At 43.7% G+C, this 26711-nt stretch overlaps 3 protein-coding genes across 3 annotated transcripts in view; 1 reads left to right on the top strand and 2 right to left on the bottom strand.

Annotated features, from left to right (window-relative positions):
- Positions 1-9992, bottom strand: part of STARD9 (StAR related lipid transfer domain containing 9) — a 123971-nt gene extending 113979 nt beyond the window's left edge. The window contains exon 1 of the mRNA XM_054161524.1: positions 9910-9992. Coding sequence (XP_054017499.1) covers positions 9910-9956 — 47 coding nt within the window. The 5' untranslated portion in view covers positions 9957-9992. The remainder of the gene's footprint in view (positions 1-9909) is intronic.
- A 1914-nt stretch (positions 9993-11906) lies between these two features.
- On the bottom strand, positions 11907-17898 carry HAUS2 (HAUS augmin like complex subunit 2). Its single transcript, XM_009898972.2, has 6 exons — positions 17815-17898; positions 17084-17176; positions 15315-15384; positions 13617-13749; positions 12347-12455; positions 11907-12213 (listed from the first exon to the last, which is right to left on the bottom strand). Exons 1-6 carry the CDS (start codon positions 17866-17868, stop codon positions 12061-12063), a joined length of 612 nt encoding a protein of 203 aa, XP_009897274.2. The 5' UTR covers positions 17869-17898; the 3' UTR covers positions 11907-12060.
- Positions 17899-18138: 240 nt separating this feature from the next.
- On the top strand, positions 18139-24831 carry LRRC57 (leucine rich repeat containing 57). The gene is made up of 6 exons (XM_054161523.1): positions 18139-18196; positions 18932-19106; positions 20904-21039; positions 22099-22367; positions 23603-23788; positions 24310-24831. Exons 2-6 carry the CDS (start codon positions 19023-19025, stop codon positions 24349-24351), a joined length of 717 nt encoding a protein of 238 aa, XP_054017498.1. The 5' UTR covers positions 18139-18196; positions 18932-19022; the 3' UTR covers positions 24352-24831.
- Positions 24832-26711: the final 1880 nt, after the last annotated feature.

The following is a 26711-nucleotide window of genomic DNA, read 5'->3' as shown; positions in this document are numbered from 1 at the left end:
TTGTCACATTTTGTTTCAAATTAAGCTGAAGGCAAAGACGCTGTCATTTGAGATTAGGTGCAGAAATATCAGTGGATAATCAGCTGGATCAGTGTTACCAGATCAGTTAAAAACTAGGTAAGATAAAACGTGAGTTATAAAATTTAAACCCAAATCTGACAGCCACCCTGCACAGCAGACCAGATCTAAGAGGAAATGGGACATGTTGATGGAGAATTTCACAAGAATATCACAGGGGTGCAAAGCAGACAAAACTGAAGGGATCCTTTAGGATGGAACTTGCTTGGGTTACGCCTGTTCTTTCCTCCACTATTCTAGAATGATCTTGACCCTATCCTGCTTCCTAATCCCACAAGTATTCCCAGGTTTTTAGTCCTACTGTTAATCATCCTGTTTTATCACCCTACTTAGAGCTCACCAGGTTCCTATTCTCCTCTCCCTATGCACATACATCACCCCTTGCAGGTACATGCTGTCTGTTCTCTCTGACATCTTGTCCACAGGCCCACATTCAGGGTCTTTAAGTGCTCTGCAGGTCTCATCTCCTTTTGCTACTGCTTTGCAGCTGGTGAGGCTGATGTCTCTGCTTCACAGGTACATGACTCTATTCTCCTTGTCTGCTCTTTCAGCCTCTTTTTTTTTTTCTAGACTTTTGTAGAAAGAAGTAGCTTTCTGTGGCTCAGTGTGATGGAGACCATTTTCACACTGCTTACAAACAGACCAGAAGCACACTTGCAGTGAGCACAGCAAAATGCATGCCAGTAATCACTGCTGCTGTCTTTGAGACTATCACTTCCCAGGATGAGACCAATGATGACCTCTAAGTAAGACACAACAGTTACCAATCTAGCTCCACTTGTACCCAGGACAATTTATTCTTTCTAAAGGCACACCTATGCAATCACCATGCCAGCAGCTAAGTATAATGCTTAGGCAAATCTAGCCCATGGTCTGAGTCTAAAGTTTTTATGGGGACAACTTCAGGGAGACAGATTTATCTTTTCCTTCCATTAACAGTACATGGTACAGTGTCTCTGCCTCTTGTTTATTGCTAGCCTTGGGAGAGCTGCCACCTTTGCACCTTTTGAGTGACTGACCTTGGCCATGAAAACAAAGAAACAAGCAATGCAGGATGTATTTGCTAAGTTTTGCTAGCCTTCAGAGAACAGTGTCCCAGACAAAATGGGTTGAGGACACATCTGTTGAGAGACCAAAGGTGCAATGAGCACAGCACTAAGAGTCCATGCTGCTCCATCAGAAATTATAGAGAAGAATGTCAAGGCATGAGGCATTGCCAGCGCTCTTCTCAGATAAAGGCTTGCTCATATAGTTAAGTCTTTACTTACTTTTACCAGATACTTGATACATACATTCATGAACTAAGAGAGGAAGCATAGGATGGCCTTCTCTGCTCTCAGTAAGCTCTGCAGTCTTGCCCTGCAGAGGCACAGGACAAATAGAGTGTTCCTGCCTTGTACCATCTCTGAAGTTTTGTACTGCTACAAGACCATCAGGCGGCTTGCTTGAGCAGTCCAAGTCAGAAATATTCCTGATGATCCATCGATGTTTTGAAAAGATGTGGAATAATGCTGCTCTCTCTTTTATGCAGAGGCATTGAGGGGAGGAGGGAAGAGGAGGTGACAAAATCTTTCCATCTGTCATATCACCAACATTTAAGGAAGCATGAAATGAGGAATTAAAACAAAGCTAGAGTCCAGTCAGTTCAGTTTTCATCCACTCTTGATTTCCCAGCTGTTTACTGAGTAAGGACTAGTGTAATTCATGGACTTTTGCATCAAAGAAATTCTGTGCAAATGCCATGATTTCCATGCAAACCTGAATTTGGATACCGTGGTCAATATCCATGTCACCAGGACAGAACTCAATCATAGCTAAATAAATGATGGTGCCACTGAACACTGCAACGCACTGTCTCACCCCTCTTGCTTAGGTACCTCTTTCATTTCTCAAGAGCAGCTGCTACAGTAAAGCACTGAAATCTAAAAAAGAGGTGCCAAACTTCCATTTATAATTTATGCTACAGGTAAAAAGAGGACAGAAAAATTCTAAGTGCAATAATTTTTAAAGTTCACATAGAGAAAACTGAGGAAATACTACCCAAAACTTGCATAAACTCTGTGCACAGTGGTGGCGTCTCACTGTACTAGCATCCAACCGCTGCACCATTCCCCAGGGGAGATGCACAGTGATCTCCAGGCATGCAGTCATGTCATCTTACATTACTGCAACTTCTCTCAGACAAACTGCCCAGCAAACACATGGTTCTGATCAGATTATTCAATGATGATGTGCCCTATTTTCCTTTGTTGCATACAAAGATCTAATCCCTTCTCCAAAATGTTTTGACACTCATGAGGTATTCTTAGGCCTTGAGAAGAAAAGTGCTCCATGAGAATGCAAAATATTAGTTAGAAGGCTTCCAAAACCTGATTTTTGCTGTGTTGGTTTAGGACATTTTTGTAGCTGGTTTTGCATGAGCAACAATGGAAGTAAAAGAAGGGAAGAGGCAGTTGGCTTCCTACTCTGAGAGGCAAACTGCCAATAGCTACCATCTTGTGCTCCTGACTGAAACAGGTACAGGCACACTATTGCTACATAACATCAGCATAAGCATCATCTTCTGTGGAACAGATGGTAGGGGCCACTTGGGACATTCAGAGTCCTGCCCTTTTGAGGAGCTAGAAAGTCTCCCCTTTACCAAACTCAGAAAGCTTGCTTCCTGCCACTGCAAGAAGAATACATCTGGGGAAGGTTGCTCATGCAGTACCCTTATAAAACAGATGTGGCTTATGAAACCCACTTGCTAATGCCACGTACAGATACTAAGGGAAGACAGCAGCCATCTCAGTGACAGTTTACATCAAACTTGAAATAATTGACTAGGCAAAGGAAAATACTAAATTTGAGAGGGGAAAAGATGTCATGATAGCCTTAGCAATAGGCTAGGTTACAACACAGGATACACAAATGTTAAAACACGTTTGTGTGGAAGAGGGACCTCCTTTTTAAACAGAAAAATAGAATCTGAGCTTTTCTTTCACAAATCCCAGCTCTTCTGTGAAAAAGAAGCTTGAAATCATGAGCAATGCAGAAATGATGAAGTTTGTACAGATTTTCAGACAGCAACTCTTGCAGGCCGGAGACAGTTCTTTCCCACCATCAGGTACCAACCCCAAAACCCCATGGCTTTTGGGAGATAATTCAGCTACCACCACCTAAAGAAAGGGACTGTTATATTACAGAGGGACAACACTCCTCAATTATCAGAGCAGCCGATGAAAGTAGATAAAAGCTTGCCTTTTCTCGAAGTGTGAGGAATATATCTACTAAAACACACAACTGAGAAGGGTACAGAAAGGTCAGAATAGAAGAAAGATTCTTTACTCTTCAACGGCCTGCCTTAGCCTAAACCTTGGAATAGCATGAGAAGTACTTAACAGTCCTAAGCAACCTGAAAGGTGTTTTCTACTCTTGCCTCTTACCTCTTTTCTTCCTATATTTATATCTTTTCACAGATGCATTCTGCTCCTTGTAAAATCACAGAAAATTTTGTTGTTTTCTCCAAAGTCCTACTTTGCATTTGAAAATCACATCCATACAGAGCACATGTTTAATACCTATAAAACCAAATTATACTGCATCCATTTTCCAGACAATTTCTGTCTAATATATTTCTTGTGCTAATGGAAAATATATACAGGTTTCTAAAGAAGTTATTTCCAATGACGTCCGGTAAAGCATTTAATGGAGACAATAGTAATACTCCATGAAGAGAGAGCTCATTTATCCAATGCACACTTGGGTCATAAAACAAAGTTTAAGTCAGCTCAGGAAAAGTACTTTGGTACTTTTGGATTTTGGTACTTTAAAGATGAAAAGACATTTCTCTCCTTGCAGACACTTGGTTGGTTGGTTGCTTGTTTGGGTTTTTTTGTAATTGTTCTTTCTGAAGTTAACTGCCTTAACTTCAAAGGCAGTTAAATACAAACACTTTGAAAACACTATCCAAAAAAGCACAGAAACCCTGGCATGAGAAGTTCTAAACAAAAATAAACTGTACAAATATTAATGATGCCAGTATCTCATGTTATTATCCACCTGCATCAAATACATTTGAAGTAGTTTATCACAAGAAGAAGTTAAAGTAAGGTCATGGGGGAAGGGGGTTGATTGGTTTTGTTTGTTGGGGGGTTGGTTTGTTTGTTTTTAATACATATATCTAACTGGAAAAATCTTTTGGAATGTTAACCTAAATATCTATGGCTCTCTTTCCTCAGAATATGTTCCTCTTAACAGTGGCATTAGGAAGTTTTAAGAGAGAAACAGAACACCCCAAACAAGGCTGGTCAAAGAGAAAATGCTTAAGAAGGGCAGCAGTGATCAACTAGTGTGGCATAAAAGGAGTACACTTGAATAATGTGTTTTGGTGGGAGTGGGAGTAAGAGGGAGAACAGCAATAATCTCCACTCTGCTGTTGCTTTAATTTTATTTTGATACAGCATTTAACATGTTATGCATAAGCGTCAAGGAATGTTTTCTATACAGTTTGTTACAAGTTATTGCTCTTGTCAGCAGTAGGCCACATGGCTGTATCTAAGCTCTTGTGGTTGGACACGAGCATGTAAAATAGCTAATAGCACAGTCTACAAAACAGCAACAAGTCTTGCTTACAAAATAATCCTTCCTTTTACTTACCACAAGGTGACTGAAAAGAACAAAGGAGGTGAACCACAGCAGAGAGACTAGTTAACAAAGCTGACCCTACAGCAGATTAATGAAGGTATACCTAGTAAAACCCAACATTTCCAGAATGATTTTGAAAGTAATTTTGTTTTTCTACATAGCTTTCCTTTTGAATAGGCATGAATTTCAAATATTCACATCACAATGCACCAGCCAGCTGAGCTCCTCTCCCACTTGTTCGCTTCAGCTATGCTCATCGTACTGCTCAGGTCAGCCTGGCAACACCCTCCATGTTTCTGGAAACCTCAAGCAAGAAACTTCTCCTACAGTTCCTTCCCTGCCTTGGGCATCCTCACACTTGTCACCCAAGTTCTCAGGACCTCAAATTTAACTCCTCAACCCCTATCCCATCCTCAAGCCTCATTACCTGCTGCACCCCAGCAAGGCAAATAGAGCAGCCATACAGAGCAGCAGTGAAGAGGAATACACCTCCTGCACCTCAGTCTGATAGCATACATCTGCACAGCTGGAAGGACAGTTCAGCTTTGCCAGTTAGGACTTCTCAGACATTTCTTTGACATTTTCCTTTGCCAGAGTGTGGAAGACAAACTCAGGAACTCCTGAGGGGATTGAGAAATAAACTGCTGGTCAGAAGGCTTCAAGATACAGCTTGGAAATAATGCAAAGCAGAAAGACTGAATGGGCAGCTTTTAGGTTAATAGATCTGTTTTGTGACTCTTTCAGATGACATGTCTATGAGAGGATGGGAGAGTTCCTCTATGAGTTCTTAAAGACACCAGGAAAGACCCTTTCACATAAAAAGCTCCTTGCTAGTCTCTCCTTTCCCAGGAAGATGAGAAGTGGAGAAGGTATTTTCAGCAGCAGAGTATGTCTTCCGTTTCGCTGGGTCCTACACAAGTAGCTTCCAAACTTCAGGGCCCAGCAAAGTACTTTAAACTCTCAAAAAGCATTTTGGGGGAACTTGCATGCCATAGCATCAAGTTATTAACTAATACCACTATAATTTTACAATTCATGTAAACAAACTTGCTGTGAAATGTTTTACCCAGGTGTCAATCCACAATCTGTGAAGGAATGCAAATCTCTTCTAGTCACTGGTGCATGCCCAAAAGGGAATCCTATAGTAATGCAGAAGGCTTTTTGCTGTGGTGTAGAACACTGTTGTTTAAAATCCTTCTTTATATCATAAAGACTGCTTACATAGCAGCTCTCAAACTGTATCACTGACAAAGGAATGCATTCTGGGTATGCACAAGTGAAGCAAGACCAGATGGATACAAAGCAGAAAATGCAGCTGGAGTGGATCACTGAAGAAAAGGCATGAAGCAGCTGTGCTCCATTCTGGTCCCAACCATACTGGCCTGGACACACTGACCGCTCCCCTCCCAGAGGGCCTCCCATGCACAAACACAGCCCTCCCTTCCTCCTCTCGTGTATCACAGGGCTGGCACTCACCATAAGAGCAATCCACAGCCACAACTAGCTACTAGAATTGTGAAAGGATACCACAGGAACAAACATTTTTGAAACTAGCAACACGTGAAAATTAGCTTTGGTTTCTGCTGGCCTAAATAAACATCAGAAGGGCATGTCTAATGCTGCAGGTGCTTCTGTAGCCTATGAACACCCAACAAAGCTTCAAGAGAGCAGCCCAGGGGCAAAGAGAGCCCTAGACAGAGTCCTGAAATACTTGATAGGTAATGTGTGCTCTTTCTCAGCCAGTCACACTGTTTCCAGGTCTAAAAAGTCAGATCTGCTATCAGAGCACCCACTCTGCACCACCCTGTTGGCATACGCCACAGCAGAAATCAAGAAAGCAAAAGAAACAACACTCCTAGTTCACATAGTTACGTGCTAGCATTGAAAGTCTTCCCATCAACAGCTTCTGACTGACAGCCAAAAATAACATTATGCTTTCCTTCCAAAAGTCTAATACCTAATAGACTGAGCACGAAGATGTCCAGAAGTAAATCATAGAGGGATTTCATCAACTCCCATTTAATATCTGATTATTACCTATTGCTATTGTCAATTTATAGCACCCATTCAAGCTTCCATATTTCATCCTGAGGTGGAAATGTAATGACACAGAACAAGTATCCATGTAACCACAAAGTAACAACTCTTTTTTAGTATGTAGAATAGTAAGCATGCAATAAAGATATTTTTTAAAGCACTGTCACTGCAGGGAACATATTTGAGGGGATTTATCCCCAGGGCAATATTTTGATGATAAAAAATTTGTTTAGTCTGTTACAGAAAGGCTGATGGCATTATGGAGCACATTGGCTGTAAGTTAATTAGAGTTTTGCCTAAACTTCAGCATTCTGTATGACTGTACTGGCTTTATAATGGTCAGGGATTATTTGTGCTTAGGAGCTCTCTGTCAAAGAATGCATTATGATGGGCGCCATACAGGCACGGAACAGAAAGACCACTCTCTGCCTTATGCTAAATGACAAGTTGCAGATGTGATGAACATGGTTTATAAAAAGTGGAAGCTTTAAACAGAAAGCAGGATTTTATGAGCTCTAAAATTAACACCTTTTAACATCTGAACATTCTGTAAATTTTAAGATGCAAACCAAACATTCATCTGCCACTGTAAATTAAATTAAAAGAAGCAATGAGCAAGTGAAGCCTAGAAATAACCAACTAACCCTCTAGTTCTAGCCTTTGCCTGCAGCTTTCCAACTTTTGGGACTCTTCAAAACCAAAGTCTAATATTTTGGGCTGGATTGGTGAATGTACAAACTACAGTGCTCCAATCCAGTTGAACTGAAGTTTTTCCACAGGAAACTTTAAAGCACCCAAGAGATCCTAGGAGTTCTGGCAACATGGGCACCTGTTTAAGGCAATCACAGCGTGTGTACAGAGAGTAAGAAGTCTGACCACAATGTGGAAGTGGTGTAAGAAGCTGGAACAGAAAGAGCAGGCCTTTCTTTCCACTGAAAACTTTAGTCCTTCCAATGTCTATCATGGTTTCTTTAAGCCTTCGCATGCTCAGTATTTGCCTCAAAGTCCTTATATTTGGACAACTTTGGTAAAGGCTAGAAAGCATGTTCTCATGACAGAGTAATCACTGAGAATATCCAATCACTTTGTAAAAGACAAAAATCCACCCTGAAATGCTTTTGCTGACCTCAGGTGTAGTAACAGTACAAGGAACTTGTACTTTGTGGTCAAACACCACAAGATGGGTCTCTCCTCCCTATTACATCTGTTACACCGCCACAGGACAAGCAGATGGAATTACTTAACAGTCTCTTAGCCCTTAACCCTCAGGGTTTCCACTGTCATTCCATACAAGCATTTCTGTTTCAGCACCGGATTAGTTCCTCCCATGTGCAGAAGGCTGTCCACCTACTCAATCTTACCCTTCTCTCCAAACTACACTCCCAAACAGCTGGCCCACACTGACTATATTGAAGGCTTTCTTGTTGCTACACTTTATCTGACAGACTTAGAGGTGCTTTCCAATGCTATAATGATATATGGACTGTTATGCGATATTTAGTCCTATCCATTGGGGAAAAAAACCAATACATTAAGACAGATATGGTACAAAGTTCTTCACCAAGGAGAGCTTGGTGAGAGGGAAGATTACCTGCCAATTCAGTCTCTGGCCTCTCTAGCCTGACCATTAAAGAAACACTCATCTTAACTTATGTCTACCAGACAAATGCTCTTGTGGGAGCAACAAACATACCATCAATTGTGTAATGAAATATACTGCCAAATCATACTTCTAAATACTTTCCATCTCCAGTGAACTCTACAAGACTGAAGCAAAAGGGTCCTGTCGCCTGGATAACTTACTGCCATTACCAAACTGTCATTTAATGTCAATACTCAGCACTTAGCTACTGCTTTTTATTTCTAGAGACCGTCCCAGCAATTTATTCAACCAGCAAATGCCAAGAACAGGCAACAGCATGGAAGAAAACAAACACCAAATAGTACCCCCAAAGCTAAAGCCACACTAAGCAATGAAAAGTTAAACTTTGCTTACTGCAGTGCTACAACTCTTCTTACAATATGCCAGTATCCATTAAAATCTGTTCCATTCACAACTGTAAAACAAATCAGAACTATACTAACCAAACATGTTTTATGATTAAATTATGGACACAGTGTTTTTAAATATTTGAATGACAAGTAAAACACACTGAAAACTTGGAAATCACTTTCTACCTTTGTCTTTCCTAATTAAGATTATCAGATTTGGGTTGAGTGTTGTTTTTGGTTTAGCTTTTAAATTTAATTTAAACACTCTCTGGGATCTTTTCTGGCCAGAAATACATACATAAATAAATACATAAATAAATAAAATACAATAGATGAGTAAGAACATTTAAGACTCGAAAATACACTAGTGTACCGATGGCTAAATTTTCTGGCTGAGCATTTCTTCAACAATCATAGTCATTGCTTGAGAGACTTATTTATCACTGAAATCAATGCAATCAGAAGACAAGGTGAGGGGCTCAGGCTACAAAGAAAGGCAGCATCCAATCAAAGCCTCGTCCCCAGCGCTCATACCTCTTTTCAGACCATTTCTTCCTCAAGTGCTACAGCACTGCTCCAACAGAGAATTACCACTCATTGAAAATTTGGCTGTTTGCTTTTCCTCTTCCTTTTCCTCCCCGAATTTCCAGTCTATGTGTTATACTCAACACCAGAGCCTAGTGTTACGGCATCTTCTTGTTTGTGGCAGTTGTCTTCCAACCGTCCCACTTAGCTTTTGGGATTCTGTTGGAGCCAAACAAGCCGGGAGGGTGCGGAGCGAAACTGGGAATATCCGCCCCTACCTCCCGCTGGAAAAAACAGCCGCAACAGACGGGAAAGGAAGATTCCCTGACACTGGATGGCAACTGTCCTGTTCTGGGGAGCTCAGGAAGACGGAGGTCAGCCAAACAGCTGGAGTGCGTGACTTCTCCAAGAAACTTCCCAAGCACTGAGTGAGCCGGAAAGGGGTCCTGCCACGCCTCGTACCTCACCGTTAGACTGCCCAGGCGCCTGCTGTCCCTCCCTCAGTCCCAGCGAAGCCACCGCACGGCGCCCTCCCCGTCCCCGCCGACAGGACCAGCAGCACCCGATCGCCCCTCGCAGCTGCCCCATAACTGCTGTGCTGACCACGACCTCTCTGTCCTCCCTCCACTCCCCGAACGCGCCCCGTCGCACCTTTTGCTCAGAGGCCGGACCCGCACGGCCACCTTGACGTTAGCCATGATCCCGCTCACACCCCGCCGCGGCGGCCGCCCAAGCCCCGCAGCCGCATCACGCCCCCGCCTAGGCTCCCCAGTGCTCGGGGAGGGGAGGAGCGGAGCCGTCCGCCCCGCCCCACCGCCCAGCCTTGGAGGGGAGGGCGAGGCGGGACAGAAGATAGTAGGGTGGGGATGGCAGGGCTGGGTCCAGTCCGGCCTGTCACAGAGAGAAGGGTCCGGCCCGCCCCGCTGCAAAGGGGAGGAGGAAGGAGGGCAAGGAGGGCTCGGCCCGACCCGCCGCGGAAGGGAGGGCAGAGAGGGCCTGGCCTGGACAGCCCCCGCGGAAGGGGAAGAGAAACTTTCCCGGACGGGAAACCTCCCCGGACTTTCAGGAAAACTCTTCCCAAAGCCGTCCCACGGCAGCCTCAGCACGCGAACTGGGGCTTTCCACCTAAAAAGAGGTTCGAGCGGGACCTCCAAACCAAACCCCGGTGGTTTCACGGGAGAAGTCGCCGGGGATACCCTTGCTCCCCCAGCAGCGCTACCGGATTCCCTTTTGCAGCAGCATCACATCCCGGGTTTTACTTGCATGACAGCGGTCCGATTAGATGGGTCCCACCCTGAAGATACTCGCTGGGGTCTACCCACCAGAAACCAGTGTGCTTCACAACGAACTGGCAGTGCTGTCCGAGATGTTTGATCACATTTTTAAAACTTGTACTAGAAATTCATAGAATCAATCAGGTTGGAAAAGACCTCAAAGATCATCAAGTCCAGCCTGTCACCACAAACCTCATGACTACTAAACCACGGCTTCAAATGCCACGTCCAATCCCCTCTTGAACACTTCTAGGGATGGTGACTCCACCACCTCTCTGGGCAGCACATTCCAATGGCTAACAACTCTCTCTGTGAAGAACTTTCTCACCTCAAGCCTAAACTTCCCCTGGTGCAGCTTGAGACTGCGTCCTCTTGTTCTGGTGCTGGTTCCCTGGGAGAAAAGACCAATCCCTTCCTGGCTATAACCACCTTTCAGGTAGTTGTAGAGAGCAATAAGGTCTCCTCTGAGCCTCCTCTTCTCCAGGCTAAACAATCCCAGTTCCCTCAGCCTCTCCTCATTAAGGCATGTGCTTGAGGCCTCTCACCAGCCTTGTTGCCCTTCTCTGGACATGTTCAAGTCTCAATGTCCTTCAATTGAGGGGCCCAGAACTGGACACAGTACTCAAGGTGTGGCCTAACCAGTGCCAAGTACAGGGGCACAATGACTTCCCTGTTCCTGCTGGCCACACTATGCCTGAGGCACTGTTTAAAGTGCACAGCACTCCATGTTAATTGACAGTAATTTCTGGAAGGTTGGTATCCCTTCCTTAGTAGTGCTAAAGGAAAGCTTGCAAGCATTTTAAATTCCTTTGAAAGCCTGCAGTTGTTATGTAGGTTGTACTTGTGGCAGAAAATAAAAGTGAAGCTTCCAAAGCACCGTAACTGAAATCAGCATCACTCCTGCACCAATAGAAGTTTTGCACTTACAAGCAGAAGGCACTGAAAACAGCCTTTAGAATATTGTCCCTGTCAGCTACTGACGTTATTGTGAAGATGTGAGAGCAAGCAGCATTAGCTTAAGCAAAGTGCCAGGTTCAACAGACAATTCCTCTTTGGTTTTTTTAATTGGACTTTTTCTGGGTTTGCATTTCAAATTAGGAGAAATTCTGAGCTATAGCTGAATATTGAAGCTCTGTTCAAATTGCCCTTTAGCTGGACTATTTATTTGTCTTTATTTCTCCTTGGAAGACAACTTACCTTTATCTCCAGAAACATGAAATCAAAGTTACAATGATACCACACCACACATACCTTTGAGTAAGGTATGGGATTGATCCTTTGGACCCAAACACTTCTCCCAGTTCAAGATCCACCACAGAGAAGATAAATAATTACAAACTGTGAATCAGTATTTATTGCAAAAAATTTATCCCCTTTAACCATCCAAAAGAATGAATTGGTATACCAATGGCAAATGGTATTAGCTAAACTCTACTATCTCCACAGGCAATCCTCCAATAAAGGATACAGCAAAACAAGGAAGCATGCTCAGCTCTCTGGGATGTGGCAAACACACATGTATTTGTCTTCAGTACAATCTAGAAAGTCCAAAATCCAGTTCAGCAGTGTTGTGGAGGCTGTCAGAATACACTTGTTTGCATGTCTCTCTCCATTTCAGTATTTGGTCTGTCAGGTCCTCCAGGTCCATCACAAGCACTTCTGTTTTTGTCAAAGCAGTGTCCTGAAGCAGAAGGAGAGTTGGATTTCATTTCTATATGTCCTGTCAATCTAGCAGCACGTAAAAACATCCCAAAGAACCAAACACTGAATTCTTAATGCTGGAAGAGACAGAAGGCTGGTCTTATGCTACTCACCATATTCTTCATGATGTCTGGCACCTGAGGGATGGTTCTTAGGGCCTGCAAATGGCTTTCAAGCTTCTCAATGAAAGTCACAGCCTCGGTCAACAATCCCACTACATCCCTATAACCAAAAATGAGACCCTTACTCCAAAGTTGTGTGAGACAACAAAGATTTAATGCTTCCAAGCTCTTATGTCTTTCCCCTGGGGGTTTACTTAGTCCTCCTTCCCAGCTCTATGCAAGTTCCTAAGCATCTAATTACTTTCTCTTCAATTACACTTCCTTCACGACTCTCACCAATAGGTAGGGCAGGAATTACAGAAGTGAACATGTGCTCCTTCAGTAGCTGGACTAGAATGCTAGGCTGTAAGGACTGTATTTTTAAACTATGCATTATGCATGTCTGGAAATCATTCACAGGCTTGTTCTGAGCAAGTCACAGTGGAAGGAAAACACCAAATGCTGAAGTAACAATTCAAGCATTTAACACATCTGCCTAAAACAATGCATCACAAATTGCTCTGTAATCTTCAGAAGGCAAATAACCTAAGCAAATACTGATAAAAACATGTATCACTATCTTGCAATGCATTTAGCAATGAGTACACTACTAGCTTTTAGCTGAGATTCTGCTAGTATTATTTTTATTTCTAGAGAAGTGAATGTGTGATAGTTTTAGGCTATGCCTTTAAATTTTTTTTCACAGATCTTGAACAGAAAGTGGTAAAGATATAAATAAGTCACTAATGGGTGTAAAAAGGAAAATAATGATAACTCTAAACAATCCCATTGGAAAGATAATGGCTTAAGCTAGGAATGTTAACAATTTCTCTCTCTTCTCCTTCCTTGGGCTGGGAGATACTAACTTCCTTCTGCTTGACCTTGGCTGCACTGCTTTTGTTATGACTGGTATCTAGCTCTCTGCTTCTGTCTCTTGTCCCTTTTGTACACGGGAGCAAGGGGGGAGCAGGAAGGGAGATGCTACTAGCTTGCCTTAGTCCTTGGCCAGGGGGGTTCTTGTGCTGCTTATTAGTTGTAAATATCTGTAGATATTTCAAACACTGCATATTTTGTACATAATCATTGTATTTCGTTGTGGACCACACTTTTGCTTGTAAATACAGCTTTCATTTGCTTCCAACTGAGCTGGTCTGGCAAAATTTAGTCTTGGGGGGGAATTTTCAACCCACCACAGAACGAAAGCATGTGATTTTTACTGCCTGTTAGATCAAATTGATTTGGGCTCATGCAAACAAAGAACAATTATTTTCTATATGCTCACTTGTGGAAGGTAGCTTCAATGGGCAGGCTGTTTTGGCACCTGGGCTTTATCAAGATCTTTCTAAGAGCCTTCTTGTTTTTCAGTACAGCTTCCAAGTGCTTGTTCATATCTTGCAACATCTCGCATTTTTTGCCTACAAAATGAAAATGCAAAGTTGAATCTCTTGTCCTGCTAAAACAAGAGCAAACGATAGAAAGAAGTCTGATCCATGTACACTCAAGAAAGGTACCATGAACCAGAATGGCTTTTCTTGGAGTGTAAAGGACTTAATATTAGCATGCACCTTAAAGTCCTAATACTTATTTTGTAAGACATATCTTGGTTAGTTTACTTAACACTATAGATAATGCAGAACAATTGTCTTGGAGATGAAACTGACTTCTTAAACTATACCATAGCACTGAAGTACTACGGTACACTTCACTAGCCTAACATGGTAGCAGCAAGCTAGAATATTTTGAAGCATCCAGCAAAAGGTAGCAGGAAAATAATAAAATCCAAACATATGGTCCCAAAATTCTAAAATAAAGATCCAAATAATTGTAGGGGCATACAGACATAACAGGGACAGAATAGGACAGAATAGGACCAGACCAGGTTGGAAGAGACCTTCAAGATCATCGAGTCCAACCCATCATCCAACACCACCTAATCAACTAAACCATGGCACCAAGCACCCTAACAAGTCTCTTCCTAAACACCTCCAGTGATGGTGACTCCACCACCTCCCTGGGCAGCATATTCCAACAGGCAATCACTCTCTCTATGAAGAATTTCTTCCTAACATCCAGCCTAAGCCACCCCTGGCACAGCCTGAGACTGTGTCCTCTTGTTCTGGTGCTGCTTGCCTGGGAGAAGAGACCACCCCCACCTGTCTACAACCTCCCTTCAGGTAGTTGTAGACAGCAATAAGGTCTCCTCTGAGCCTCCCCTTCTCCAGGCTAAGCAACCCCAGCTCCCTTAGCCTCTCCTCATAGGGCTTGTGCTCCAAACCCCTCCCCAACTTTGTTGCCCTTCTCGGGACACGTTCCAGCAACTCAGCATCTTTCTTAAACTGAGGGGCCCAGAACTGGACACAGGACTCAAGGTGTGGCCTAACCAGTGCAGTATACAAGAGCAGAATGACCTCCCTGCTCCTGCTGGCCACACTGTTCCTGATGCAGGCCAGGATGCCATTGGCCTTCTTGGCCACCTGGGCACACTGCTGGCTCCTGTTCAGCCTACCATCAACCAGTACCCCCAGGTCCCTCTCTGCCTGGCTGCTCTCCAGCCACTCTGACCCCAGCCTGTAGCACTGCATGGGGTTGCTGTGGCCAATGTGCAGAACCGGGCACTTGGATGCGTTAAATCACCAAGGTACTGGAAGAGCAGCAAAGAAGCACACAAGCCAAGAGAAGCAAATCAAGTTCCTGATGATCTTGGAACCCCTGATGCTTCACCGACTGTGGGGTGCTGACAACAAAGACCATTACTTTTGGACAGCAAGTTACGCATGGAGCTTCTAGTGAGACAGCAGAGTGTGCAAGCTCAAAGAGCATTGGAAGCATTCTTCAGGGGCTAATAAACCACCTGCCACCTCTAACAAGTTACCTAGTGGAGACAGCCACAGTATCTTCTAGAAGTGTCACAGACAGAAAACAAATCTGCTGCTCAAGTCATTTAACACTTGTCATTCTTCTAAAGTACAGCTGCACTTACCTAAGTAAAGAGGGTGAGCAATGTCTGCTGTATCCTTCTCCAACTGCAGAATTTCAGCTTTCAGCTTCTTCTACAATAGCAACATCAAATGAAATGAAATGTTACTCTGCTCTCTGGAATCTTTCTACTACTAGGTCAAAGTTGGGTTTTTTTGGTCAATAAAAAAAGACTGCTTAAAAAAAACCCCTAAACAATGTGGTGCCTTACTGGAGATTTGTGCTGGAAAAGACAAATCCTGCAACTGATTCCTAAAACACAGAAACTTACACAGCCTACAAAGCACTTCCATAGTCGATATTCTACTGAAGAACATCTCACAGCCCCAGGATGCCTCCTTCTGGCAAGGACTGTTTTGCATTGTGGTGTTTGCTGTGGGAGAAGCATGCTCAGGTGAAACTTCTGGCTTTAATTCTATCCAAGGATACATTAGCAAAAGAGCAGGAGATTGCTTCCTGTTTATGAAGGAATTGTGCTTGTTTTAGCTAGACAAGACTGAGGGAAGTACAGAAGAGGACAGTCTCTCAGGACATGGAGAGAAGTGCTGCTTTGCTTTCCTTGATCATTGAAGAGAGGACAAAAACAAACCAGCTTAACTCATAACACATTGAGCATGTCAGAGTACTTTGTATGTGAAACCTTCCAACAAAGGAGGCTAAGAAGCCATCATACTCACAACTGAAAACTGTTCTGCTACCAATAGAAAATGATGCCAGCTGTTTAAACTCATTCTCTAAAGACTTAAATGGTAAATTTGTCATCATGCTTTGCAGTAGAACTTTGTAGCTGCTGGAATTCACATTGTGTAACTTAATAAATGCAGGTTTTGTACTAGTGAGCAAAAAACCACCATCATAAAATACAAGCTAACCAAACAATGCAAACACTTGGAAATGACTGCTTCTTGCTAACCAACAAAATGGTCTGGTTGCCTATAAAGAAACCTTGAGTCCTGTGTCCAGTCCTGGGCCTCTCAGTTTAAGAAGGGCATCGAGACACTTGAACGTGTCCAGAGAAGGGCAACAAGGCTGGGGAGAGGCCTTGAGCACAAGCCCTATGAAGAGAGGCTGAGGGAGCTGGGATTGTTTAGCCTGGAGAAGAGAAGGCTCAGGGATGACCTCATTGCACTCTACAACTACCTGAAAGGTGCTTGTAGCCAGGAAGGGGTTGGTCTCTTCTCCCAGGCAACCAGCACCAGAACAAGGGGACACAGTCTCAAGCTGCACCAGGGGAGGTTTAGACTCGAAGTGAGGAGAAAGTTCTCCACCGAGAGAGTCATTGGTCATTGGAATGGGCTGCCTGGGGAGTTGGTGGAGTCACCATCCCTGGAGGTGTTTAAGAGGAGATTGGATGTGGCACTTGGTGCCATGGTCTGGTCATGAGGTCTGTGGTGACAGGTTGGACTAGATGATCCTCGAGGATCCAACCTTGGCAATACTGTGATACTGTGAAATTGTTGTGAACTGAATTCAACAACAAATGCTTTGTCCTTCAGTTTCTTCAGAAAATTGCAGGTAACACTTCACTCAAAGACACAGACTGCTGTGTCTTTCCAGTTTTAACACAAATTTTTATTCCATAGTTTTCTTATTTTCTCTATGACAACTCAAGTTAACTGGGGACAAAGTGCCAACTGTTAAACAGATAAACTGCTAAAACCCACCACAAACATGAAACAGTCGCACAGGGCAATACAGTATCTCATAGAGTGCCATGGATTACCTCTAAACAATCAAGTCTTGAGTGTACACTGACAACAGTACAGGCTGTACCTCATTGATTTCAGCTTGCATGTTTGCCATTTTTTCCACCTCTGAGAATTTCACAAAGCATGGGGTTTTTCTACAGGTTAGATCCAATGCCTCCTGTGAAAGGAAAACAACAGGGTAAAAATGCAGTCAGCAGCAAGAATACAGCAGACAAATTCTCAAGACTGACTTTTAATATCCTGAGATTACTGCAGTGTGTAACACAGTAAATTTATCCTGAAAGATCATAAAATACATGGACTATTTCGAGGGAAAAGAACACAAGTGAAAATTGAATTTGTTAGAAGGCAGTAGAAGACCACTCTCAATGGGACTGGCTTGCATGCCACTGGAACATACTAAAGGAGGAAAAAAACCTCAAGCCTGTGTTCCAGAAATACACATGCCATAAGGTATGGCTGTTCCTAGTAAGGAAAGCTACCGTCGGCCAAAACCCAGGAAAAACTTCTCTGCCTTTCAGATAAGCAGGCGTTTGAGCCACCAGTGCCACGGCACAGCGCTTCTTTCACAAGGCAGAGGCGGACCTGCAGCGGGTAGGGCTCTGAAGCAGAGGTTTGCCAGCCTGAAGGCTGAGGCGAGGCGGCAGGAGGCTGACCGGGCACCTGCACTCGAAGGACGGGCGCAAGCGGGAGAGGAGAGCTCCGGCAAAGCACCTCAGCCACTGCTTCTCCAAACCTTTTCAGCAGCGAGGTTTTGTCACATCGCTATCTTCATCGCGGTCCCCGGACCCTTACCTGGCTGACGACGCCCTCCTCCAGACACCGTGCCAGGAAGGCGGCTGCCGCCATGGGCTGTCCCACCGTCCAGGGCCGGGTGGGGGCCGCCGCGCCGCGCCACAACCAACTGCCCTCCCAGCCTTGCCCCCATCTCAGACTGGATTTGCCGACCGGGGATTCAGAGGGCTGACGCTCCTCCGTGCTGGCTACCTTGGAATGCCCTCGGAGCAGCGACTCCGGCGGCTGGAGGGCGGCCGCCATGTTGGGTGTGACAGGAAAGGAGGGGCCCTGCGTCCGGTTCCGGCGGAGCCGGCGGCTGCCGCTGCGGCGCTGGTTCTCGAAGGGCGGAGACGAGCTCGGGGGAGGGTTCGGACGGGTCTACGCCGCGGAGCCTGGACAGGTGAAGTGGGCTGGGCCGGGCCGGGCACGGCTGTCCCCGCTAGAGCAAGCTGGGGGACCGGGGCGAAGGCCAGGCGGCCATAGTGTGGCTGGAGGAGAGGGGGTGGGTAGAGCGGGGCCTGCAGCCGGTGATTGCTAATTCCCTCCCTTCCCGGGAGTCTTGCTGACCCACTTCTAGCCGTGGCGCCAGGAAATGCTTCCATCACTTGGGCTCCTTGTCTCGGCTGTTTGTTTGCTGTATTTGTCTCTATTCCACACCTGCGAACCTGACACTAACCATTCGGCCTGTCAGCTAGAGTCGTTAATCCTGGGGATTAAAGCCTGCTGTAGGTGTGGGAGGTGGATATTTATGTGCGTTTAGCCACAGCAAAAGAGTGAAGTCTCTGAATTAAACAAATGTTCCCAAAGAAGTACGTAAAGCTGTAGAAGCAGCAGCAAATCGGTGCTGGTAGATGCCACTAAAATCATGGTCAATCTCCATGGAGAATCTCCTTGTGCTTCTGGGTCTTGAAAGAGGAGAAATACAGAAAGCATGCAATTTTCCCACTTAGTTTAAGCTATACTTGTCTCTTCTCAATATTCAAACTGCTAAGGAAGACACCTCAAGCTTTTAAGTTCAAGGGTTTGGGTATGATGAAGATGAAATGCAGCAGTGACACAGTTCAGTGTGTTGAAATGCTTGTAGCGTTGAAGACAGTACGCACAAAAATGACTTCTTGCATTTGCTTTATCACAGAGGCTTCGGATTGCAGTTCGCCAGTGCAAAATAACGGAGAAACTGGACGAGACTATCACTTAAACTGTATGCTTGACAGAGAACTGTTAGGATGGGGAACAGTGCACTAAAAGCCCACCTGGAGACTGCACAGAAAACGGGTGTGTTTCAGCTGACGGGAAAAGGACTGACGGAGGTACTGTAACTGTAGAGGAAATGTGGCTCTGTGTGTGTGTGACTGACACTTTTGGAGATAAGTTCCTACCCCGTTGTTATGATGTACTTCCTGCATGTATTTGTTATAAATAGTGATGAATAATATTATTTCAAGTATATTTTAGTTTCATTTTGCAGAGCAGAGTTGCTTGTCCTGTCTTCCCGTGGAGGAGTCGGGGCACTTGTAAGCATATGAGCTTATGCTTTCAAGTGCATGTATGTTCAAGAAGTACTGGTTATGATGTTACACACTTCTTTGAAAAAAATAGCTGTAAACTTGAGGGAAAACATGCAAATGTTATAGCCATATTGTCACTTAGAAAGATACTCCACAGTTTGCCATGTTTAGATTATTATGCTGAATTTAATGGTAGTCATATGAATAGCCTGTACAGGCTGTTCACTGGGCTTTAGGCACCTGGAAGTTTATTGTGTTGAAAATTTCTTGACTTGCCTCAACCACAGAAAAACACAGAATGGCTGGGAACTTTAAGTCAAGTAACAATTCACTGGATAGTCAAAGTAATTCTATATTGCAGTAATTTTCCAAGACTTCTCCAAAGTATCTTCTTCCACTATCTACCTTCTCTCTTCCCTTTTCCTTTCCCTAACCAAAGGAGAATCAAACCCACTGGCCTATTGACCAGGACTCACTTATGGCAATTGTCAGGTTTTTCTCTTTTTCAGCTCATCATCAAATGCAGATTAAAGTGATACAGGATGTAAACAAGAGCAAAGAAATTTGTTTACATAATTATTTAAAACACCAAGCAAGGAAAAAATGTCCTAATCCTATTCTGCTAAAACATAGAGTTGTTACCTAGCTGTAGAATGTTTTGTGAATGACAAGCATGTCTAAGGAAAACACACATGGGGAATAAAACATAAACAAGTTTGTGTCATGGCATATCTATCTCCTTTTCCCTTTTTAATGATTTGGATTAAACAATACTCTTCCTAGATGTCAGACTGTCTCCTTTGTATGCCTTTTCCCTTCCACAGATGAGAAAACAGTTTCAAAAATATGTGTTACACAAATTTGCCAACTCGGTTGTGTGCTGTTGTGATTGGATGTTGTGGCCTGCATCAGAAATAGTGTGGCCAGCAGGAGCAGGGAAGTCATTGTGCCCCTGTACTCTGCATTGGTTAGGCTGCACCTTGAGTACTGTGTCCAGTTCTGGGCCTCTCAGTTTAAGAAGGACATCGAGACTCTTGAACGTGTCCAGAGAAGGGCAACAAGGCTGGGGAGAGGCCTTGAGCACAAGCCCTATGAGGAGAGGCTGAGGGAGCTGGGATTGTTTAGCCTGGAGAAGAGGAGGCTCAGGGAGACCTCATTGCTCTCTACAACTACCTGAAAGGTGGTTGTAGCCAGGAAGGGGTTAGTCTCTTCTCCCAGGCAACCAGCACCAGAACAAGAGGACACAGTCTCAAGCTGTGCCAGGGGAAGTTTAGGCTGGAGGTGAGGAGAAAGTTCTTCACCGAGTGAGTCATTCGTCATTGGAATGGGCTGCCCGGGGAGATGGTGGAGTCACCATCCCTGGAGGTGTTCAAGAGGGGACTGGACGTGGCACTTGGTGCCATGGTCTAGTCATGAGGTCTGTGGTGACAGGTTGGACTCGATGATCCTTGAGGTCTCTTCCAACCTTAGTGATACCGTGATACATATGACAGCATGTAATAACCATGCAAATTTGAAATAAAATTTTAAGCTGTGTAACTTGAACATTCAAAGTTGTATCAACTGTTTAAACACTTTATCTTTTCCCCCACCTCATAGTTTCCTGAGGATCTGCAGAAGCTAACAAGCAACTTAAGGACAATAGACCTGTCGAGCAACAAAATAGAGGTCTTGCCACCGCTCATTGGAAAATTCTCCTTTTTGAAGAGCCTTGCTCTAAACAACAACAAACTGAGTATGTCTGCCAGTGAATACCTCCACAGATATTTAAAATAATAACCAAACCATTTAATGCTTTTCAAGGATTTAACTCCCACAGGATATCAGCAGGGAGTTTAGCCGCCTAGACTGAGCTCTTTGGAATTCACGTGCAGGATTAAAAGTAACCCCAAACCCATAAGTTCTTCCGAACTCGTTGCCAGCTTAGTTGTGTTATCAGTTTTACAATAACATGCAAGTACTTAAAGCCTTAATGTTTCTGTGCTGTGACTTGTCTGATCTGAAGGTTTAGCAGTGCCAGGTGGTTTAGTACTTGAATAGAGAACAAGTGATGTAGATGACCTGCAGAAAATGTTGCTGGGCATTCAGTGGTTGTTACTGTTTCTGTTGGCCAAACGTCCAGCTTTGTGGAAAAATTAGGATGAGGTGATGAAACTGACTTTTTCATGTGTTGCATGTTAACTGCCTTTTTGAAAAACAACTGTAATTTACAAACCTCTTTGACTCTGAAGTGCAGCTCAGGAGTGCTACAGGTTGTACATGTGTGTGGGTAGAGTGAGGGCTGAGTGAAGGCCAGCAGAGCTTACCTGGTGAGACTTTTGTGCTGGTATGATATGGCATGAATTACTTGAGAACTTACTTATGAGTGATTCGAGTAATACCTTTTAAGGGCAGCAGCAGACCTGAAGCTGTGAATCATGTGGTACTTCAAATGTCATAGAATACATTGGCAAAGCAGCTAGTAAGGAGTGTAACTGGTAGGCTAAAATGCTCATACAGTGTTCTCAGCCTGTGATTTGAAGGTCTGTCTCATCTGCAGATTATTTTTAGGTTATTTATGGAAGGTGATTAAAAAGCACATATTGCCAGTGGGCTTAAAGTTCTGTGCAGGGATCTGTATCTTCATTGGGAAATGGGGGCGGAAATCCTCTGAGAAATTACTGCAAGGTTTTTCATGCAGAAGCTTTTTTTGATTAAATGGGTATGTGTGATAGTATAGATAGCTCTTCCCACAGGTATGAATGTTTACTGCTCTTTGTTTAGGTCATCTCTTTGTTTTGTAATTTATTTCTAGCTGCTTTACCCGAGGAGCTGTGTAAGCTGAAAAAACTGGAAACACTGCACTTGAACAGCAATCACTTGAGGCAGCTACCAGCTGCATTTGGACAACTTTCAGCTCTCAAAACCCTGAGCCTTTCTGGAAACCAGCTTCGGACTGTGCCTACACAACTGTGTGGTCTGCGCCATTTGGATGTAGTAGACCTTTCCAAAAACCAGATTCAAAACGTGCCCGACACCGTGGGAGAATTGCAGGCTATCGAGCTCAATCTGAATCAGAATCAGGTCTGGTATCTAAGATAGTGTGGACGGGTAGATTCGGGACATGGTTTTTCTTGGACTTAGTACATCCACAGCACTGGTTAGGCCACACCTTGAGTACTGTGTCCAGCTCTGGGCCCCTCAGTTTAGGAAAGATGTTGACTTGCTGGAACGTGTCCAGAGGAGGGCAACAAAGCTGGGGGGGAGGGGTTTGGAACACAAGCCCTATGAGGAGAGCTGGGGTTGCTTAGCCTGGAGGAGGCTCAGAGGAGACCTTATTGCTGTCTACAACTACCTGAAGGGAGGTTGTGGCTAGGTGGGGGTTGGTCTCTTCTCCCAGGTGGCCAGCACCAGAACAAGAGGACACAGTCTCAAGCTGCACCAGAGAGGTTTAGGGTAGATGTTAGGAAGAAGTTCTTCATTGAAAGAGTGACTGGCCATTGGAACAGGCTGCCTAGGGAGGTGGTGGAGTCACCATAACTGGAGGTGTTTAGGAAGAGACTGTCTGGGGTGCTTGGTGCCATGGTTTAGTTGATTAGATAGTGTTGGGTGACAGGTTGGACTTGATGATCTCGAAGGTCTTTTCCAACCTGGTTAATTCTACTCTATTCTATTCTAACATAAGCCAAGACCATCAAAACTTTATAGATAAAATACATCTCCAGGACACAACAAAACTGAGAGATCATAACTAGAATTTATGTACTGATACATCCAACTGCCTGATCTGACTAACAAATCCTGAGTATAGTCATGCAGAAAATTATCTGAACAGTTGTTGAGTAGGAATCTGATAAACAGATGTGTAGGTTGCCTGTCATTATGGAAAAGAAAAATAGTTACTTGTATTTTTGATCATCAGTGTTCCTTACACTGATGATCAAAAAACATGCAGTTCCAAGAAGCATTCAGTCTGTACTTTTATTTTCATGCTCCTTTCTTTTTGAGTTCATGAGTCATAAGTACTTTGTACTTGGTGTCATAATGATACCTGATTGTCACTGAGGTCATTTGTGGACTGGCCTGTGGGTTTAGGCTTTGGCTACAAAGGTTTCCTTTTACCCTAGGGGATCCTGATTTGGCAGGGGGAGTTGAACCCAAAGATCTCCAGAGGTCCCTTCCAACCTATCATATACCGTGATACTGTGATATTGTTATGTAGTTACTGTTAACAGTTTATATTTGTGTCATGGTAGTTGTTCCATATTAGTCTGAAACAAGTCACTTAATTTCCTTTTAATCTATTTTATTTCCACCAGATTTCCCAGATCTCAGTGCAGATATCCCACTGTCCACGCCTCAAAGTCTTGCGCTTAGAAGAAAACTGTCTAGAACTCAGCATGCTTCCTCAGAGTATCCTCAGTGATTCCCAGATCTCACTGCTTGCAGTGGAAGGCAATCTCTTTGAAATCAAGAAGCTCAGAGAACTGGAAGGTTATGACAAGGTTTGTGTCTTTTTCCTTAAAGAAGCTTATGGTGAAGTACCTTCCCCAGTACCTCGCCAGAATATGAAGTTTTCATGCTGGGGAATAAAACCACAAACTCTCTACTGATACTGCCACTGGTAGTGGATTTGTAACAAATTTCAGAGTTCTTGAAAGATGTAACTTTCTCATAGGTTTCAGGATAAGTGTTCTTTCACCAGCATCTTTAGAAGAGTAGTTAATGATGACAGTTGTGTGTCCGCTTAGGGACAAAAACCCATGGATGCTTCCTGTTAGGAAGCATTCTTTGTTCAAGGTCATTTCATCCTCATTTGAGCTTTGACTGTTCATTACTGTGAAGACTTTCTGACATTAATCTGAATGACAGCAAATGGCTGAATTTTGGGGTTTGCATTAGAAATGCAAGTTTTAGTGGTTATGGCTGGGAGATGAAAATATGCTTTATATGCAGAGCAGAGCTTAGCTGCTTTCAGAAGTGGTGAACCTTGTATTAATTTGTGACTCTTGGATTTTGTTTGCAGTACATGGAACGATTTACAGCCACCAAGAAGAAGTTTGCCTGATTCTACCCCCACATATTCCCAGTAAGAAGTTACTGACTGAAGCACCTACTTCACTGACTTTAACTTAGACTGATGAAGGAGATGATCCCAGCACTCCTCCTCTGGTAGTCTGATATGGTCTGTCAAGGCCACATTGAATAAACTTGAACTAGAGACCACGGGTATTGAACTGTTGAACCTGTCCAGGGGCCAGTTTTGGTTTTTGTGCCACTCTAGCTTTTGCCACAATACACGTACTCCTTTGGCAGGCTTGCTCTTTCACAAAGGAAGGGAAGGAGTGTTTCAAAGTAACAGTTCTCTTTTGTCAGGAAGCTGCCTGCTGACTTGGGAGAGAACTCTTTCTTCTGGAAACATTTTTCCATGGTAGCACATGGAAGTTCTACCACCAAAGCAGATCTGAAACATTGTATGTCTTGCAGAAAGCCCTACCACATAGAGAGCTTTTACAGAGGAGGTTTTAGTTTACAACTTGTATACTTTTTTTTTTTAATGAAACACAAATAGTTGTGGCTAAGTGTTTTATGAACTGCTTCCAGTAAAGAAATTGCTTTGAGCAGCCTTCATTTCTGTTTTCCTCTATGGGCTTTCTTTTCCTGTAAGCAAGAATTGTACTATGCACTATAGTCCACTTCTGCTCAAGCTGTATCAAATCAAAATGAGGTTCATCTTCAGTGTGTTCTGTAAAAATGTATAGTACTGGAAAATACCCTTGCACTGACTCCCTCTGTACAGAGCAATGCTGGAAGTTTGAGTTGTCAGCCTACTGCTGCTGCCTTATTACCAAAAGCACCTAGAAAGAGCTAAAATATATGCAATTATGTAACTTAATACTGAAAAGGAAAATGTACTTGTTTTATTTTAGTAAATAATTTTCAAAAGAAAAAAAAACAATAGAGGTTTACTTGGTGTAACTGCTGCTGTTGTCACTTCAAGAGGTAGTATTAAGCCCTCACTGAAAGCCATCACTTGGTTACGTGGTGAACTAAGCTGTTGGTAACAGCTACAGTTCAACTTCTTTGGGAATGCAGAGGATTTGAGCATGTCAACACTTTGGTAGCAATCTAGGTAATATGTCCTTTGTGCTCAAAATAGGGAAGCAGAAGCTGTACTAAGTACATTTCTTGGCAAGATAAGCATGGATGCATCCACTCCTAATGAAACTGTCTTACAGGAGCTGCTGTTCTACACTTATTAGTTTCCTGCAAGCAACCAGCAAGGCATTTGGAGAGCAAACTCCTTAAAGTTGGTGTAATCACTCTGTGTATTCAACCTCCTAGGCCTCTGCAGGCCCTCTGAGTGGGAAGGTTGACATTCCAGAAGGGAGAGCCATGCTCCAGGAAGACCTGGTCAGGCTGAATGAATGGGCTATCAAAAGCCTTATGTAGTTCAATGGGGACAAATGTAGGGTCTTGCACCTAGGAATACATAACCCAGGAGTGCAGGCAGCTCAGAGCAGGATCCACAGCTGGAGAACAGCCCTGTGGAAAGGCACCTGCGGGTCTTGGTGCATAACAAGGTCAGCATAAGCAAACAGTGTACTGCAGCAGCAAAGAAAGCCAGCAGGATGCTGGCTTGCAGCAACAAGGGCATCCCCAACAGCAATAAAAAAAAGTAATTGTTCCTGTCTACTCAGTGCTGGTTGGACTACACCTGGAGTACTGTGTGCAGTTTTGGTCCCTGCTGTACAAAAAAAGGATGCAGATAGGCTGGGAAGTGTCCAGAGAAGGGCCACAAGAATGATTAGAGGACTGGAAGAGGCTGACATGCTGCTTCTCTTGTTTGGTTTTCTGGATTCTTTTATCTGTTCAAAAGAGATATGTAAAAAGATACAGTAGAGCAAAACATTTAAATGCAGTTAATATTGCTATTAAATTCTTACTTTCTCAGATGCTTCCAAAAGCAGTAAGTTGACATGTTACTAGTATCTATAAAAACCAAACCTTTCTGTTACTCACTGTAAGGCTCCTTTGTTATCTTGGAATTGTCACTATCAAAAATTCTGTAAAGCAAAGGGGAAAAGGCACCATGCAAAATGCTGAATGAACCAAATTTATTCCTAACAGAGGAAGACTATTTCAAGGAAAAAATCCCCTAGGTGACACCCTCACATGTTTTAGCTCACAGCAATAACTGTGCCTGAGTCACTCAGTAGAGCACTGCTTGGTGTATTTCAGCACCGTATGCAATCCATCAGGAGTTCAATACTAGAAGTTTCTCAGTTTTCCGTTCTCACCACCTTCACTCTCCAAGTGACCATGAAACAATTTTATTTCTATACACTTACAGTTTTTTAGTTTTAGAGTTCTTGAGGTAGAAAAGCAGCTCAGAATAGCTACATACTCAGCCATCCCTCATTCTAC

Source organism: Dryobates pubescens, chromosome 5, assembly GCF_014839835.1.
Source record: "Dryobates pubescens isolate bDryPub1 chromosome 5, bDryPub1.pri, whole genome shotgun sequence".
NCBI lineage: Eukaryota > Metazoa > Chordata > Aves > Piciformes > Picidae > Dryobates > Dryobates pubescens.
Note: the sequence above shows the minus strand (reverse complement) of the source record. Positions and strands in the feature narration are given on the sequence as shown.